Below are 18,330 nucleotides of genomic sequence, written 5' to 3'. Positions count from 1 at the left end.
CTGAAATATTGTAAATCAACTATACTTCAATTAAACAAAGAGTCAGCCATTCTAATCCATATCTGGTAAAGGCTCAGCAATTTCTTTTGCAGCTGCTCCTGGTTTTGGCCTCCTAGGCACACCATGTAGCCACTTCTTCTCTGTGGTTGTTTCTCCTTCCTGGGAGCATGGACCTCTCTAGTCTGTCTTCTTCTCCTGGCAACATTTACCTCCAGTAGAGGTAAATGTCATGGTGAGCAGAGGGGTATGGTGCTAAGCTGAAAGGAGTCCTCACTCCTTCTCCTATTCTCCTTTTTTTGACCCCGATTACCCTTTCACCAGAAGTACCTTGGTTATAGTTCAAAATCAAGTTCTCCAAGTCAATCACTCCCACGCTCAAAGTAGTGCCAAGCTGTGTGAGTGATCTAACCTTTTACCAGAGGTTGAGGCTTTCTGTACAATAAAAGTCAGAAAGACTCATAGTCCATGACTGTTTTCCATCATGTATCATCCCTGTCCTGAGGAAATAACTGCAGAATCCGCACTGGCATGAATTAAGAGGAAGGGGAAAGGGGAAAAATACATGGAGGAAAAAACAAATATGCCAATAGTAGATGCTGATATCTTAGAACACTGTCCTAACCATTGTAATCCCTTAGTCTCTGAGTCTCATAAAAATTGTGAAAATTACAGAACAAAGTTCTGTACATGTAAGGTGTTTAGTATTTTTTACGTAGACAGTGAGAACCTAACAAATGTTAGTTATTATTAATATCATACAGGGCTCCTCCACTCATGGAAGGACCTTGGTTACTCTCCAAAATCAGGTCCTCCAGATCAGTTACTCCCACACTCAAAGTGGTGCCAAGCTGTGTGAGTGCTGCTCCCTGAGGACAGTCAGCCGGCGTACTGTACTCATGTCTGGTCTCCCTGAGGGTGGGGTTCCAACCTTATCTCTAGAGGATTCTCTTTGCTTCCAACATGGGCTTCCCTCTCAACACCACTTCTAAGCTTAGTCACAAACCCAGGTGGTAATCCCAGTTCTAGTTTGGGTCCATGTGTTGTTGTTGGCCTTTCTGGTATCCCCCGGACTAGATAATTACATTGAAATTCAGAAGCAGCATGTAATTTTTGGCACTGATGTCTTTAATTAAATTCAATAAGCATTTATTGAGCACCTAGAGAGTGTAAAATAGGGTTCCTTGAAATACATTTGGCCCTGAAGTATTTAGTCTGTTCTAGTTACTCAATTTGGATTAATGTCGATCCATCTTTCAGGGCTTTATGAAGAATAAATATTAAAATGGAAAAACATTTGCACAAATCTTTGCAAATATAAACGTATTGTGTGGATTATTGGTGCTACAGTATTAATACTAATTGCAATAACAACACTGTTGCTTCCCAGGCAGGCGGTAGCGAGCAGCTGTAAGGCCAACAGAAGCCAGACGGAAGAGGTCAGGGGAGGTGCCTTCAGCACGTCCGGCCCAGAAGGGGCGGAGCCTTAAGGAACATACCCAAATCCTGCCCCTTACTCCGCCCTTTTCGTCTGGGCGCGTAGGCGGTTACCATGGCGATGACGTATAGAGGGCGGGGCGGGGCGGGGCTATGGAGAGGAGGAGGAAGATGGCGGGAGGGCGGCTCTGAGGAGACCTCGGCGGCGGCGGAGGAGGAGAGAAGCGCAGTGCCGCGCCGCGCCGGGGCCCATGTGGGGAGGAGTCGGAGTCGCTGTTGCCGCCGCCGCCGCCGCCTGTAACTGCTGGACCCGAGTAGGAGTGAAGGGGAGACGGCAGGATGAAGTTCGCCGAGCACCTCTCCGCGCACATCACTCCCGAGTGGAGGAAGCAATATATCCAGTATGAGGTACCGGCGGCGGCCGAGGAGTGGGAGGACTTGGAGGGGCCACCATCTCGCAAGTCCCGACCTCCACCGCCGCCTTCCGCTCTTGCTGCTTCCCCCGTGCCCGAGCGGACTTTGACCCGGTGCGACGGGGAGCCACTGCGGCATCCTAGCCGCGGCCGGCCCCCTCCGGGCCCCGCTGACCTTCCCCTCCCCCGCAGCCCCGTTGCAGCCGGGGTAACGGATATGCAGGCTGCGGGCTGCGGGCCGGGAGGGACTGCACAGCCGGCCGGGGCTGAGGAATGGTGGTGGGAGGGCGAGCCGCAGGTAGCGGAGTCGGGGTGTGAGGGTAGCCCGGGTTACAGCGGTTCCGCGCTAATCCCTTCCTCTTCCCGCTCACCCTGACCTCTGGTCCCCACCCTGGGCGAGCGCCCCCTCTCCAAGGTTAGGTCTTGTTTCTTTCGGCTCACCTCTCCCCGAGGAATCTTCTTCCTAGATTAGCCCCTCCGGTGATTTCCTTCAATTCACAGAGCCCTTCTTCAGCTTTCCCCCACTTGCCCACTGTTGACAAAGGCTTTGTAACAGGGTCGAAACTTGATTTAAATGTGTATCACACGTGCGGTGGTTACAGTAGGCAAACATCGTAATCAACTGTTTTGTTTTGATAATAAGACGGTGACTCGTGTTTTCACTGATTTCATGAAGTATATAAAGTAATCATATCTTTGGTTTTGGCTCTTCGGTTTTGGAATGGAGTGAAGGGGAAGAGGAAGAAAGAAAGAGAAGGGAATTATTAACATTTTCAGGTTTTCTTTCCTAAAATTTTTGTTAGCTAGGGAGAAAAGTACTATCTTGTAAACAATGTACTTTTAAAACATTCCTGTGTATTACAGAAATCATGGCCCTCCTCACCCTTAATTTCTGTGATAACAGCTCCTGGACGGTATTTAATAGAGATAGTGATAAGGAACCATACGTTAATGAAAGGAAAAGTAGAGATAATGAGCCCATTTATGTATTCAGAAGCCAAGATACCTGAAGGGTTTTAAGCTTTGCAATAGGTTATTCTCAGTGGCTGGCAGTTCAGCTCCTGGATAGAGAGACTTAATCTGTAACCTCCAGTAATTCACATCTGTGTTGTGTGCAGGAACAAAGAGTATAAAATCAATATGAACACAAATATGCTAGCTAGATTTTATGAATTAAGATATTTTGGTCTCTTTTTCATTTCTATTTTAAGTTCATTGAAAGGATGTTTAGGCAATCGCAGAAGTTTATTTATTCATGTAACAGTTGTAACAATTGAAGAAGGAAAGGAAAGAGACATATAAGTAGGTTAAACAGAACCTTGAAGATTGTAAAATAAATTCACCTGGTAACATACAGTATTTCATTATTGCCAGAAATGAAAGGCCTAGAGTTGTTAATGCTTTCTTTCACTTAATTTTCTTATAGTGTTTTGTGACTACGTTTTGTAAGAATGAAATAAGGGACAAGCTTTTCAGCCCGTAGAGCTCTTGATTTATTGTTTCTAATAACATTTGGTCAGTTTTAAAACCTTGGCTAGAGTCCAGATGATGGTTTTTATTGAAAGGAGGGTATTGGTCTTTCATCTTTCTAGTAGTAATTTTCAGCACCACTGCCAGTTCTTCATAGAACAGGGCATCCTGAAGCAACATCCTATATAGTATGGAATGCTTCATTTGGGGAGAAGTAATAGTGATTGGTTGTATGCTGTGATTCATTTTAAGCATTACAGCTCTTAACTGTTTCATAGAATTGTATTAATTTGGAATACAATTTTTAGGGCTGGAAAGAGAAGCGTAAGACTTAAAGATGCAATTACCTCTTGATTTATAATATCAGCTTTGTGGCTGGAGTCATTCTGGTACTCAATTCACATACTGCATTTGGACACTAACTAGTCCTAGATGGTTTACTTTAAGTTGGTCAGAGAGGAACACATTTCATATGTATGACTGTGTTATTTTTTCCTAGGCCAATTAAAAATTATTTTTTAAAAAATTCATTAATTGTAGATTATTAAAATTTTATTCTACAGAGAGTCCTTACTTTGTGACTTGGATCTTGCGTAAGCTCTTTATTTGGTAGGCAAAATTAATAAGGAGTACTTTTCTTTTTGAATTGGAGCCATTTTTTATATGGTTGGGATCTGTGTGTTGTATATTGTTGCTCAAGAGCTAGTGTTGTTCCTTTAAAAATAAAGAGGCATAAATAAGAATCTTTAGAGGAATTTGGCAGCTTAGAAACTTTGGGGAAAAAAGAATATTGTGAAAGATGTGAGCATTTGCTTGAGAGAAGAACCTTTTCATATGGCAGTAAAATGTAGTTTCTCACATGTGAAGATGATGCTCTTGAAATACTGTTAGCAGAACAGACACTTGGATTTGTTTTTCAAGTACTGGTGATGAAATTTTGGTATATTACCCATGATTTCTAGTGTAGGCTGCTTTCTACTGCTGTGAACTGTTATGAACTGTTCAGCTATTTTGGTTTTCATGTCATTTTGCTGCATTAAATTTTACTTGAAACATCAGACCATTAGAAGCTGAAAATGTTATTTTACCTCTGTGATTGTATGTATTATTGTGTACACACAGTCATACAGTAAGTGCTAATTCTTGTATATGTTTGTCATGAAGCCATGGGGATAGGCTTTTTGCTTTTCCAGGCTTCTGTCCTCTTTCATAAAGTAAGAATATAGGGTTAGAGCTTTTTAAGGTCCATTGTAGTTCATAGGTTTTTGATTTAACTTTTAATGGGTTTCATTTTTTGGACTGTTAAAATTAGTGTTAGTGATCCATCAATATCCTGAAAATGATCAGTTTCTAATTTAAAAATGAATTGTGGAGTTCATAGACTCAGTCTTCATAGATGGAATAGTAAAGCATAAAAGAATAGAGCAACATGGAGAAGTCATACAAAGAAAATTGGTTTGATTCATTTGTGAATAGTTTTTACAAAGAATAAAACACAAATGGAAAGAGGCTATCCCTGTTTCCAGTAATCTATTTGAGTATAAATCTTGGCATGTAATGCAGAACATCAATAAAAAATTTTCAAGAGCACTTTTTAAAATTTAGAATCAGTGATTGCATACTTTAGAGCTCTGTAATTGATTAATCAAAATTAATTTAGACCAGTTTCCGCCAGACTAGTATGACCATGTTAATATTTTACAGAATATTAGCAAAAGAAGCAAATATATTTGGTGCCTTTGGCTGCTGACTTGTGTTTTCTTCCCTAGGGCCCTGTGCTGCTTTGGTTTCTCAGGAACCAGGAATGGTTTTGTCCGTGTACACTGTAATTTTGTAATGTACTAAAATAATGAGGAATCTAAATTTCAGCATTTTAGAGTTAAAAGGGGATTGACGGATTATCTGTCTCCTTGGTTTTTTCAGACGAAGAAATTAAGGTCCAAAAAGGTTAAATTACATGTCCAGTATCGTATATAGTCTCTTGAGCACAGAGGTGTAAGCATTGAGAGTCAGATCACCCTGACTGTGTGACCCTGATGAAATCACTTCCTCTTCTGGGCTTTAGGTTCTTCATCTGTAAAGTGAGAGAACTGGACTTGATTTCTAGGCTTACAACCCTCTAAGGACCCATATAGCTCCAAATTTCTGTACATTTTTATGGTTTCATTATGCTTGATATATGAAGATGATAGAACTTAAAGTATTACTATTAAAAGCATTCTTTTAAATTAATAATCTCTTTTCAAAAAAATTTGATGATTATCTTAATCTGTGAATGGAAGACTGACCCAATGAAACTTTTATTGAACTCAAATAAAAAGTAATGGTAGTAGTTTTAATTTTTTTTGTTGCAAGATTTGGAAAGGATTCTGCATAATCTGCATATCCCTTTTTTCAAGTGTAAGGAAACACCATAACATTATTGTGATTTTCATTTATAGAACTCTCCCATGAGAACACTTGTGTTGCAGGCTTCAATTTCCCAAAGGAATTATGTTGATTAGTTAGGGTTAACTTGCCTTGCTGGAACTTGTTTGAAATTTCCAGTTTGGCCACCCGATGGGGCACAAACCACACTTTTCCTTTCAGGCACTTCTGCAAATGAAAGTACAGTATAGTATATTTAAAATAACATTTGTAAATGAGTATAGCAAAAAGATGCCTGGTACTTAACAAATGTTTCTTAAGTGAGTGAATTGTTGTATAAGATAGGAACCTATTACTGTTATTTTCATTGTTTAATAAAGTATGTTAGGGTGAGTGTCCTGGAAAGATTATACTTGTCTATCCATCCCTGAAGGTTGATTTTGGATCAGTTTTTGGGTGAAGGCCCATACCATAAGAACATAGAATCTTACTTGACCTGGGGTGATCATGGAAAATCATTCCTGGCTTCAAATTCAGTCCTAACCTGAAAAGCATTTGAGAGACTGATTAAGTTGTGCTGGCTAGGGGTTTCAAGTATATTTGCGTCATAGCCCCAAAGGAGTGTACCCAACGCTCCCATGAAGACAGAGAAGGTAGTTTTAGAAGTGTTACTTATGTTCATTTTTACGTGTAAGACAGGAAGAAATGAAATTTTACTAACATTGAATAAATACATTGATGAGATGACCTCATTTGAGGAGATAGTCTGAACGAGAGTCAAGAATTGCTAATAGTTTTCTCACTTGTTTGTTCACTTTCAGCAAATAGCAGTTCAGTTTATGGTTGCTTATAGTTAGATGAATTTATGGATATTACCTAATTTTGACTAAACTAACCCATATAAAATGGATGTGAATTAAAAAGACTCCTGTAAAGAAGCCAGTAATGCGAGTACACGTGAACAACAAGAAAATGGCAGAGCTGACAGTTCTAGTACTAGCTTTTTGTCAGCCAAATTACAGAAAAAACAACGCTACTTTAATAGACCTAACAAGCTTGCCAAAAAGTTTCAAAATAATTAAAATAATTCTTCAAAATAAGATTTTAACATCCTTTGTCATCCATAGTGAACTTCACCCTAAATATATGTTATGTATTAGAGTATTCTGCATTGGAAGGTCAGTTTTCCAGCTTGTAGCCATTATCATTAACTGAATCTTGAAGTTTGAATTAGGCCTTTGAAATACTAAAAACTAGGATTTTAAAAAGCAATGAAACTTTTCTGTTAGATTGTTCTTTAAAAGTATTGTTACTGATAATTTCTTAAGAGAGATTAAAAATATTTTTGTATTATTCACAAGTGAAAGTTTAAATTAGTTTATTATTGTCTCATCTTTTAAAACTTCCATTTAAAAATTCTGTGTTTTATAAGGTACACAGTTGTAGAAGGAGATAATTTATAAATAAATGTACATATATTGGAGGTGCATGGTAAACTTTTTAAAAATAGTAACGTAACAAAAAAAGTTTGGAAGATTTTGCTCAAGTTGTACAGCTTAACTGGAGGTAGTTTGTGGGTTGCTTGGTATTTATTTAATTGGCCTTTGGGAGATTGTCAGAATTCACTAGGGGTCTTGCCTGGTTGTATTTTTGTTTTCAGGTCTTCCCCTTACCTAGTAAATGCTAAAAGAAGTCAAGTAGACAATGCTCATGAACAAATGCCTAAAAAAATTATTTATTCATTCAACACATATTTATAAGGGCTCTATTATGAGCTATAATGCTGATAGCTTTGTCATTAAATTCTCTTTTATCTTAGAAAAAACCAAAAACCAATTTTTTGTGTGTATGTGTTTGATTTTATATTTCAGTCATATTTCCAGCACATATTTCAACATAGTGCTTTCAAAACTTAAAATGGTGTAGAAAAGGAAGATTGTAGATTGAAGACTTGGAACATGGTTGTAAATTTGGATCACTATGTAAATAATATAGAAGAATTCTCCCTGGCTTTTCAAACTTTTTATATGTTATACACCTTTAAATTTAATTGTTTATAGAAGGAAATTTGCTTACCTGTTTCTTCCTATCACTAGGCAGGTGTGGTATCTGTGGTATCAGAAAAGTCTTAAAAAGTTATTTATTATAGATCACGGGAAAGTTTAATTAACTTGCTGTAAGCATAACTTGCAATTTTCATATTATGTGTAATGAGAGGGACAGTGTGATGATTAAGAAAACATAGTCATCTCTTATTGAAGATGACCTGCAGAATTTAGAAAGACTGTAGACCATAAATAAGGAGATGTAAGTCCTTAGAACTAGTTCTGTCACTGAATATTCACAGATAATTAGTAAACAAGTCATTTACTTGAAGATTGAAGGCCTGAAATATAATCATACAGGAAAATGAGAGGCTTTTAGATTATTGTGTGAATTACTTATTTAGACTAAATTGGTAAAGTTGTAATTCATGGAGTAATCCATGTGCTTTGTGAGCTTTTTCTATACCTTAGAGAAGTAATTCTTTAACTTTTTGGTCTTGGTACCATTTGAAACTCTTAAAAATTGTTAAAAAGATTCCAATATCTATTGATAATACTCTATATTTGAAATTAAAACTCAGAGATGTGTGAAACACAGAGTATACAAGCACACCTTCGACTAGGCTTCAGGGACGTGACGTCACATTTCATGTGGCCTTTGGGAACTTCCACCGTGTACTCGTGAAAGAATGAGTGAAAAAAGCACATGAAGTTGTGGTATTGCAGTGGATAATGGGGTCCTGCTGCTCGCTGCTCAAAAACCAATAAAGAGGCCAGGTTGGTGGAAAGAAAAGTTTGCTTTATTTTGGATGTCAGCAACAGCGGTGGGGGTGGGGTGGAGTGGGAGGAGTGGGGAGATGACACACTTATCCAAAGACCAATACCTGCCCCACTTCTTCTAGAATCAATGGACGAGAGTTTTTGTAGGCTTAGGGAGGGAGCTACAGGCAGAAACAGCGCAGTCAGCTCTGACCGTCGTCTTGAAATTGATTATCGGTGGTCTGACCAGCGTCATTTCATATATTTTAAGTACAGATAGTCTGCAGTCCCATGGTCGGTTTGTTCCCATTTCCTTGAGGCCAGTTCTTAGAATTTTGGCAGCTTATGTCATGGCTACAGTCTGGTCATCATGTAGTTAACTTTTCCTACCTGGTAGGGGTTTTAGTATCTGTAAGACAGCTCACAGGATATGGCTCAGACTATTCCATATCCCTTGAGAAGGGACTAAAGGTCTTTGACTATACTTTATAATGACTGGTGGTGATGGTTTAGTCGCTCAGTCACGTCTGACTCTTGCGACCCCATGGACTGTAGGGGTCCTCTGTCCATGGGATTCTCCAGGCATGAATACTGGAGTGGGTTGCTGTTTCCTTATCTAAAATAAAGCTGCATGCTAAATTGCTTCAGTCTTGTCCAACTCTTTGCAACTCTGTGGACTGTAGCCTACCAGGCTCCTATGTCCATGGGGATTCTCCAGGCAAGTGTACTGGAATGGGTTGCCGTGCCGTCCTCCAAGGGATCATCCCGACACAGGGGTCAAACTTGTGTCTTCTTATGCCTCCCACATTGGCAGGCAGGTTCTTTACCACTAGCTCCACTTAGGAAACTTCAAAATTTAACATGGATTCAATGAAAGTGAAAGTGGCTCAGTCGCGTCCGACTCTTTGTGACCCCCATGGACTATATAGTCCATGGAATTCTCCAGGCCAGAATACTGGAGTGGGTAGCCATTCCCTGTCCGGGGGATCTTCCCCAACACAGAGATTGAACCCAGGTCTCCCGCATTGCAGGCAGATTCTTTCCCAGCATTTTCTCACTTCTCTGATCAAACTTAATCTTTGACTAAAGTTTTTCCACAGATAAAAGGCAGGTTGAGGATGGCGCAGGGGGGTGGGGGGTGGGGCAAAAGATCGTAGGGTCCTGCTCCATTTCAGTATTATTATGAAAATAGTTTTGATCTTCTGGGTTCCCTGAGAGAGTTTCTAAGAGTTGCTGCCTTTGAACACACAACTCCTTTCAGAACATTTGGAGATTACCTGAGAAAAAGCTCTCTAGTCTTAGGAAGCACATAAGAAGATAAAGAGAATCCCATGAATGAGAATTCTCTGGTATATCCCCATGCACAGAATGATAGAGAAAAGAAAGTTGTCTTCTCTGGGATTCCCACTTCCAATCTCTATTCCTTGAATTGAATTAGTGGAAATGTGCTCTTTTTGTCATTAAGGAGAAAGGAATTAGCATTTATTGACCAGTTAGGAACCAGGTGTCAGCAGCTTTGTTACCTCATCTAATCTTCACAACAGTTTTGTGAGATAGATTTTTTTTTCTTTTTAACTTATTTTTTTACTGAAGGATAATTGCTTTACAGAGAGTTTTGTAATTTACAGAGAGTTTTGTAAATTACAGAGAGTTTTGTTGTTTTCTGTCAGACCTCAACATGAATCAGCTATAGGTATATATATATATCTCTTCCTGTTGAACCTCTCTCCCATCTCCCTCCCCATCCCACCCATCTAGGTCGATACAGAGCCCCTATTTGAGTTTCCTGAGCCATACAACAAATTCCTGTTGGCTAAGATATTTTTTTGGGCTCCAGAATCACTGCAGATGGTGACTGCGGCCATGAAATTAAAAGACTCTTACTCCTTGGAAGAAATGTTGTGATCAACCTAGACAGCGTATTAAAAAGCAGAGACATTGCTTTGCCAACAAAGGTCCATCTAGTCAAGGCTATGGTTTTTCCAGTAGTCATGTATAGATGTGAGAGTTGGACTATGAAGAAAGCTGAGCACCAAAGAATTGATGCTTTTGAACTGTGATGTTGGAGAAGATTCTTGAGAGTCCCTTGGACTGCAAGGAGATCCAACCAGTCCATCCTAAAGGAAATCAATCCTGAATATTCACTGGAAGGACTGATACTGAAGCTGAAACTCCAATACTTTGGCCACCTGCTGCCAAGAGCTGACTCATTTGAAAAGACCCTGATGCTGGGAAAGATTGAAGGCAGGAGGAGAAGGGGACGACAGAGGATGAGATGGTTGGATGGCATCACCGACTCAATGGAAACGAGTTTGAGTAAACTCCAGGAGTTGGTGATGGACAGGGAGGCCTGGTGTGCTGCAGTTCATGGGGTTACAAAGAGTCGGACGCGACTGAGCGACTGAACTGAACTGGAGATAGATGATTTATTATCTTCATTTTACTGATGAGGAAACTCAGGCTTAGAGAGACTAACCAACTTGTTCATGGCCATACACTTACTAAGTAGTAGAGACAGAATTTGAAATAAAATCTGTCATACTTGGGAGCTCTTGCCTTTATATGGGAATTGTAAATAGCAGTGGTGCTAACAGGGGCGGTAACAACAGCTGTTATTTTTTGAGTGCTTACTTTGTCAGTCACTATGGCATTACTTTAAAAATATCTCTTTATAGCAAGCTGTGTAGGTAGGTTTTTATGTTCGCTCTGTTTGTAGACTGGGAACCTGAGTCTTAGAGCCATTCAGTAACTGATTATGTTGAAACTGCTAATTGTGGTTAGCAGATATGAGATTGAAAGAGCCCCTGCTCTTAATTCCTACATCCTGCTGGTTTATGAAAAATAAATAACTCCATCCATTTATGCATATATATGTTTAGGCACAGTCTCCAGCACCTGCTGAAGTAATGGCTGGTCTACTTTTAGTCCTAGGTCTTAGTTCTGCATGGTTTGGAGGTAGTAGAATGTGGTCTGGAGGTTAGAGTTCACCTCTATTAATTTATTTTTTTCTCAAGATTATCAGTGTAACTCTTATGAGGTAGGCGCTGTTAAACAGAGGAACTTATAAAGATGAGCCATAGGAAAAAGATAATGAGATATAGTGATAAGTGTAAAAGGAGGAAGATAAAGAAGAGTGAGCATAGCTGTTGCTATGCCACAGTTGTGGCTTTTTGCTTTTAAAGCATTCCATAGATCATGGAAGGAGAAGGCAATGGCACCCCACTCCAGTACTCTTGCCTGGAAAATCCCATGGACGGAGGAGCCTGGTAGGTTGCAGTCCACGGGGTCACCAAGAGTCAGACATGACTGAGCGACTTCACTTTCACTTTTCATTTTCATGCATTGGAGAAGGAAATGGCAACCCACTCCAGTGTTCTTGCCTGGAGAATCCCAGGGACGGGGGAGCCTGGTGGGCTGCTGTCTGTGGGATTGCACAGAGTCGGACACAACTGAAGTGACTTAGCAGCAGCAGCAGCAGCAGCAGCAGCATAGATCATGGAACGTCAGACCTGTAAGGAATTTCAGAGATTATTTAGTCCAATTCCCTTTTTTACTTGAGTGGGAAATGAAGTCCAGAGAGATTGTGATTCAAGGACACGTAGCTTGGTTAGTGGCAGAGTTAACTCAATCACTCTGATTCATTTTATTGTTTAACTATTTTGCATCATGTACTTGTATGTCAATAATGCATGGAGAGAACAAACTCTGAAGCCATACTGCCTAGGTTCATATTCCAGCTGCACAATTTACTAACTGAGTGACCTCAGGCAAGGCATTCTATTAATTCCTCTCTGTTGTTCAGTTTCCTCATTTGTAAAATGGGGACAGTAATAGTAGTTACAGGACTTCTGTGAGGATTATATGAGTTAAAATATGAAAAGTGCTAATATAATGCCTATATTTGCTATTAAAATTATTTCTACTACAGAGTTCAGCGGTATTAGTTAAGGCTAGGTTAGCAGTATCTTTGTGAGGAAAACTGAGCCTCAAATTTTGTCCCTCTGGGCTTGTTCAGTTCAGGTTTTTGGAAAATGTCTCTATTGATTTTAGATATTATTCCTTTTACCTGTGAATTTATATTAATAAATTGTCCTTTTTATATATAGTAAGAAATTCAGGTGGGAGCAATCATATGGTTTTGAAAGAAATTTGTTCTCCTTGGTTACTTGTAACTTGTATTCATTTCGGTTATAGACTGTGCCTGCATATTCTTTTTTTTTTTTTTTCAATTGGGGTGACATTTACATGTGCGCTCTTAAGTATGTCTGAACAGCTTAAGTGTATAGCTTAAATTCAAAATCCTTTGAATTTTTAGTGGCTATCTAATTGTAGTTTGTTTCAGTTTTCTAATGAAAATTTAATTTTTTAATACTAGAATTGGTTTTAGAGTTGAAAAAGACCTTCTCAAGTCCTCTGTTTCACAGATGAATAAATTGAGGGCAGGAAGGCCAAAATATATGTTTGGTCAGCCTCACAACTAGCTGATAGCAGAGCCTGGAATTAAAATACTGACCTCTTGCTCACTGGTATACCTTACTGAGGCTTATCACTGCTATATAAACATTTCTTTACTTTTAATTTTAAAAATTCATTTTCTTTGTAAGAGACCATATGAATTTAAATGTTCTTGTTAATTATTACTTACTCAGCATTAATACATTTATGTGAATCTGATCCTTTAGTTCACAGTAACAACCTCAAATCGTTCTTGTGTGTGTCAGTTAAAAGACTAGATAAATAAGAGGCTCAAATTTAAAAATATTGTTTACTCAATTACAACCATTGCCCCATTTAGGTAGAAAACTATTTTAGGTGAGGAGATAGGACTGAGAAATTACGGTTAAGGCTTGAGGAGTTAGGTAGAGATGAGAGGAGGAATCAGGAAAGTTGAAGAATCTTTTGGGCATTTCTCTGTAGCGTACCTGAATGTTAACACAGGTTACATTTTACCTCCACATGAACAGCACCTCCCTCTCTACCCCCTGTCTCTTATAACATACTGCCAAGCTGAAGTCAGGGCATATCTGACTAGAGAAGATTAGAATATATAATATTAATCTACTAACTATTCATGATGTCCCCTTCCTCTTTTGAAAAAATAGTAAAGTGACAACGATGATAATAACAACAGCTGATGTTTACTGAGTGTCTGTTGTGTCAGGTGTTTTATGTTTATCCGCACCCTCTAAGGTAGGTTTTGTTATCCTGTTTTAAGAAGTCACTGAATCTTAGATTGAGTAGATTGCCCAAGGTCACATAGCTGGTGAATGGTAAAACCAGAGTTCAAACACAGGTTTGTCTTATTTTACAGCCTGGATTCTTAACATGAGGCTACATGGTCAGGATCTCGCAAGGGGCTGGTGGTGTAAAAATGGGTACGCGCCTGTCCTAAGGGAGCTTGTAACTTGGTTGGTCTTCTAATCGTAGTATATTGTGATTATGTTACAGAGGAATGGCCGATTGATTTGCTATGGAGAATCAAAGGTATTTATCTTGAAAGCTTTCACAGAAGTACTAGAGGTTCAGTAGGGTTTGTTGCCATGGTGAAGAGGGGACAGGACACTGAGGGCGTTCTAGGCAGATAGAGTAATACTGAACGAAGGCACAGATAGGTGCAAGTACGCAAGCATATTAGTGAAATCTGGTTTAGTAGGTACGTTGGAGGGCTGATAGTGTGATTCATACTGAGCTTTGAATACCATGTCGAGGACTTTAAATGTTTCCTGGTTGTGAACCACTAAGGATTTTAAAGAGACTTGGGGATAGGGATCAATGCAAAGTGAGAATGTAGTTTAGATCCTGGAGATGCAGTGGGGAGACCAAGACCAAAAAATGAAAACCAAATAGTATAGCCAAAAATAGTGAGAGCTTGAATTTACTACCTCATTTAATCAGTTTTCCCACACTTTAGCATCTAAAATCAAGATACATCTCGTAATTAATTATCATAGATTAATTGGCAGACTTTTTTTCATTCTTAGAAGCACATAAAGTAATGGTGTATATTACTACTAAAGGGATCTTAGATTTGATGAATAATGATAGTAATAATATATAATATTTACTGAAAGCTGGCTGTGTGTCAGGCAGAGTCGTACATACATGTTAGCATCCAGCATCTGGTAGTGTCTGGCATATTTAGAAACTTAAAAACAACAGCAAAATAGAATGTAACTGAAAGACTATGGGATCTGCCTGAGATGTCATTAAGGGATAAGAAAGAGATTTAGGAGAGCATCATTGAAGGCAGTCAGTGGAGAAAACAGGAAAAGCTCATGTTTATCCCCTATAGAGCGTGACTAGAGCTCTGGAAATGAGTTACTTTGGTATCAATTAGGAGAAGTTGGTCTTATTCTTTTAGTTTTGTTTATTCAGTGAAATGTGATCATTGATGACAAAATTGAGATGATAGTCTTTCTCCTGTTTTTTAAATATTTGTATCATAGCAGGTAACAAAAGTATTGATAAGCAGGTGAGTCACCACCTCTAATCATGTAGTTCAAACATCTTTTGATTAAATCTTCCTTTTTGAGTAGAATAAGCTTATTTGAAATATTGGTATTTCAAATTATGCTGCCATTAGTTATTTGCTAAAGAGGATTGCAAGATTTTTTTTTTTCTAGGATTCGTTTGCTTAGTATCATGGACTTTCAAAAATTCAGTTCTTGATAGATTCAGAAATTAGAAAGTGAATTGATTTAGAGACCACTGAAATTGAAATTGTGATAACCCTGTTGTTGTAATTGTAATTTAATTGTAATTGTAATAACCCTGTTGGGCAAGTCATGTAGCCTTTCTGTGCCACAATTCTCTTATCCTTAAACTGGAAATAATAATACGTTTTACTTTTGGAGGATCATGTGAAATGAAATGAATCAATAATTGGAAAATAGGACAGGAGGTTTAATAGTTACTACACACAGTAAGTATTAGCCATTATTACATATCTATCCTTAGTGGTTTGAGTCTAACAGTTGAGCAGCATCTTGATTTGTTTACTGTTGACACAATTGGGGGAAGGGGTCAGTGAAACTGTAACTAGGAAAGGACAACTTAGACTGTTTATTCAATTATTGAACAAATGGAAGTTGAAAGAATTTTACCTTTTTAAAAAAGGCTATGGGAGTATCAGACCACCTGACCTGCCTCTTGAGAAACCTCTATGCAGGTCAGGAAGCAACAGTTAGAACTGGACATGGAACAACAGACTGGTTCCAAATAGGAAAAGGAGTATGTGAAGGCTGTATATTGTCACCCTGCTTATTTAACTTATATGCAGAGTACATCATGAGAAACACTGGACTGGATAGAATCAAGATTCTAGCTGGGAGAAATATCAATAACCTCAGATATGCAGATGACACCACCCTTATGGCAGAAAGTGAAGAAGAACTAAAAAGCCTCTTGATAAAAGTGAAAGAGGAGAGTGAAAAAGTTGGCTTAAAGCTCAACATTCAGAAAACTAAGATCATGGCATCTGGTCCCATCACTTCATGGCAAATAGATGGGGAAACAGTGGCTGATTTTATTTTTCTGGGCTCCAAAAGCACTGCAGATGGTGATTGCAGCCATGAAATTAAAAGACACTTACTCCTTGGAAGGAAAGTTATGACCAACCTAGACAGCATATTAAAAAGCAGAGACATTACTTCGTCAACAAAGGTCCGTCTAGTCAAGGCTATGGTTTTTCCAGTAGTCTTACATGGATGTTGGACTATAAAGAAAGCTGAGCACCGAAGAATTGATACCTTTGAATGGTGGCGTTGGAGAAGACTCTTGAGAGTCCCGTAGACTGCAAGGAGATCCAACCAGTCCATCCTAAAAGAAATCAGTCCTGAACATTCATTGGAAGAACTGATGCTGAAGCTGAAACTCCCAATACTTTGGTTACCTGCTACCAAGAGCTGACTCATTTGAAAAGACCCTGATGCTGAGTAAGATTGAAGGCAGGAGGAGAAGGGGATGACAGAGGATGAGATGGCTAGATGGCATCACCGACTCAATGGACATGAGTTTGGGTGGACTCCGGGAGTTGGTGATGGACAGGGAGCCTGGTGTGCTGCAGTTCATGGGGTTGCAAAGAGTTGGACATGACTGAGTGACGGAATTGAACTGAACTGACGGAATTGAACTGAACTGAGTATTTCATAGAACATAAAGTTTGTTACACTTGCTGATGGTTATTGATGAAAGAAAAAAAGATTGTACATTTTTGAAAATTTTTTGGCTTTTGGTAGAGGTGAAAAACTGGGAAGAAAATTGGTCACTTTTTCCTTTTTCTTTTGCATTTTTGTTGTAAGCCTTATTAAAATTTCCGACTTGATTGGTAAGTGTAATGTATTAGAGAAGAAAGTGTTTTAGGGAAGGAAATTACTATCAAGTGCAGAATTTTGGCATTCCTTCTTGACCTTTCTTCTATTTTAGAGACAGTGTTATTTAATATGATAGGTTTTATGTTAGGAAAATTTATGAGACCATTGTTTAACCAACTTTATGTTTAAAAAATTTAAACAACATGATATCAATAATCAACAATAATAATTAAGTGCATATATTGTGAACTTGCCTTGTTAAACACAGAATATCCTACTAAAGTATCATCCCCCTTCCAAGTTACTTAATTGCAATCATACACAATATTTTAGTAATTAGATCTTTTTTTCTCATTAGTATTTGAAATTAAATAAAAATATTATTGGTTAAGATAAAATAATACTTTTAAACTTTTGTTTTGGCCATGCCATGCGGCATGCGGGACCTTAGTTCCCCATTCAGGGATCAAACCCGTGCCGCCTGCATTGGGAATACAGAGTCTTAACCATTGGACTGCTAGGGAAGTTCCTATTAGACATTTTTAAACGTATCACTTTCCTTTTGCTTAGCACAGTGATTTATGTAGGTGGTTTTATATTTATGCTTTAAATAACAGAGGTTGGGTGGCTAGCCAGATATAGAGGTTGAGGGAGGGAAGAATTTAATACAATGGTTTAAACGTAAGGAAAGTGGTAGAGACTAGCTACTTTCAGATCAGATCAGATCAGTCGCTCAGTCGTGTCCGACTCTTTGCAACCCCATGAATCACAGCACGCCAGGCCTCCCTGTCCATCACCAACTCCCGGAGTTCACCCAGACTCACGTCCATCGAGTCAGTGATGCCATCCAGCCATCTCATCCTCTGTCGTCCCCTTCTCCTCCTGCCCCCAATCCCTCCCAGCATCAGAGTCTTTTCCAATGAGTCAATTCTTCGCATGAGGTGCCCAAAGTACTGGAGTTTCAGCTTCAGCATCAGTCCTTCCAGTGAACACCCAGGACTGATCTCCTTCAGAATGGACTGGTTGGATCTCCTTGCAGTCCAAGGGACTCTCAAGAGTCTTCTCCAACACCACAGTTCGAAAGCATCGATTCTTCTGCGCTCAGCCTTCTTCACAGTCCAACTCTCACATCCATACATGACCACAGGAAAAACCATAGCCTTGACTAGACGAACCTTTGTTGGCAAAGGAATGTCTCTGCTTTTGAATATGCAGTCTAGGTTGGTCATAACTTTCCTTCCAAGGAGTAAGCGTCTTTTAATTTCATGGCTGCAATCACCATCTGCAGTGATTTTGGAGCCCAGAAAAATAAAGTCTGACACTGTTTCCAATGTTTCCCCATCTATTTCCCATGAAGTGGTGGGACCGGATGCCATGATCTTCGTTTTCTGAATGTTGAGCTTTAAGCCACCTTTTTCACTCTCCACTTTCACTTTCATCAAGAGGCTTTTTAGTTCCTCTTCACTTTCTGCCATAAGAGTGGCGTCATCTGCATATCTGAGGTTATTGATATTTCTCCCGGCAATCTTG

The 18,330-nt window shown here is 39.1% G+C and overlaps 1 protein-coding gene across 2 annotated transcripts in view; it reads left to right on the top strand.

Annotated features, from left to right (window-relative positions):
* The first annotated feature begins 1,549 nt into the window (after nt 1–1,549).
* Nucleotides 1,550–18,330, top strand: part of XPR1 (xenotropic and polytropic retrovirus receptor 1) — a 214,543-nt gene continuing 197,762 nt past the window's right edge. Inside the window, exon 1 of one of the 2 annotated variants that reach the window (XM_086343523.1) lies at nt 1,550–1,842. In XM_086343523.1, the coding sequence (XP_086199649.1) occupies nt 1,774–1,842 (69 nt within the window). In that variant the 5' untranslated portion in view covers nt 1,550–1,773. The remainder of the gene's footprint in view (nt 1,843–18,330) is intronic. The other variant, XM_086343524.1, reaches the window with a different exon arrangement.

This window comes from Bos grunniens, chromosome 16 (assembly GCF_055505025.1).
Source record: "Bos grunniens cultivar Pamir isolate PY7600 chromosome 16, Bosgru_T2T1.0, whole genome shotgun sequence".
NCBI lineage: Eukaryota > Metazoa > Chordata > Mammalia > Artiodactyla > Bovidae > Bos > Bos grunniens.
This window is presented reverse-complemented; position numbering and strand designations above follow the sequence as displayed.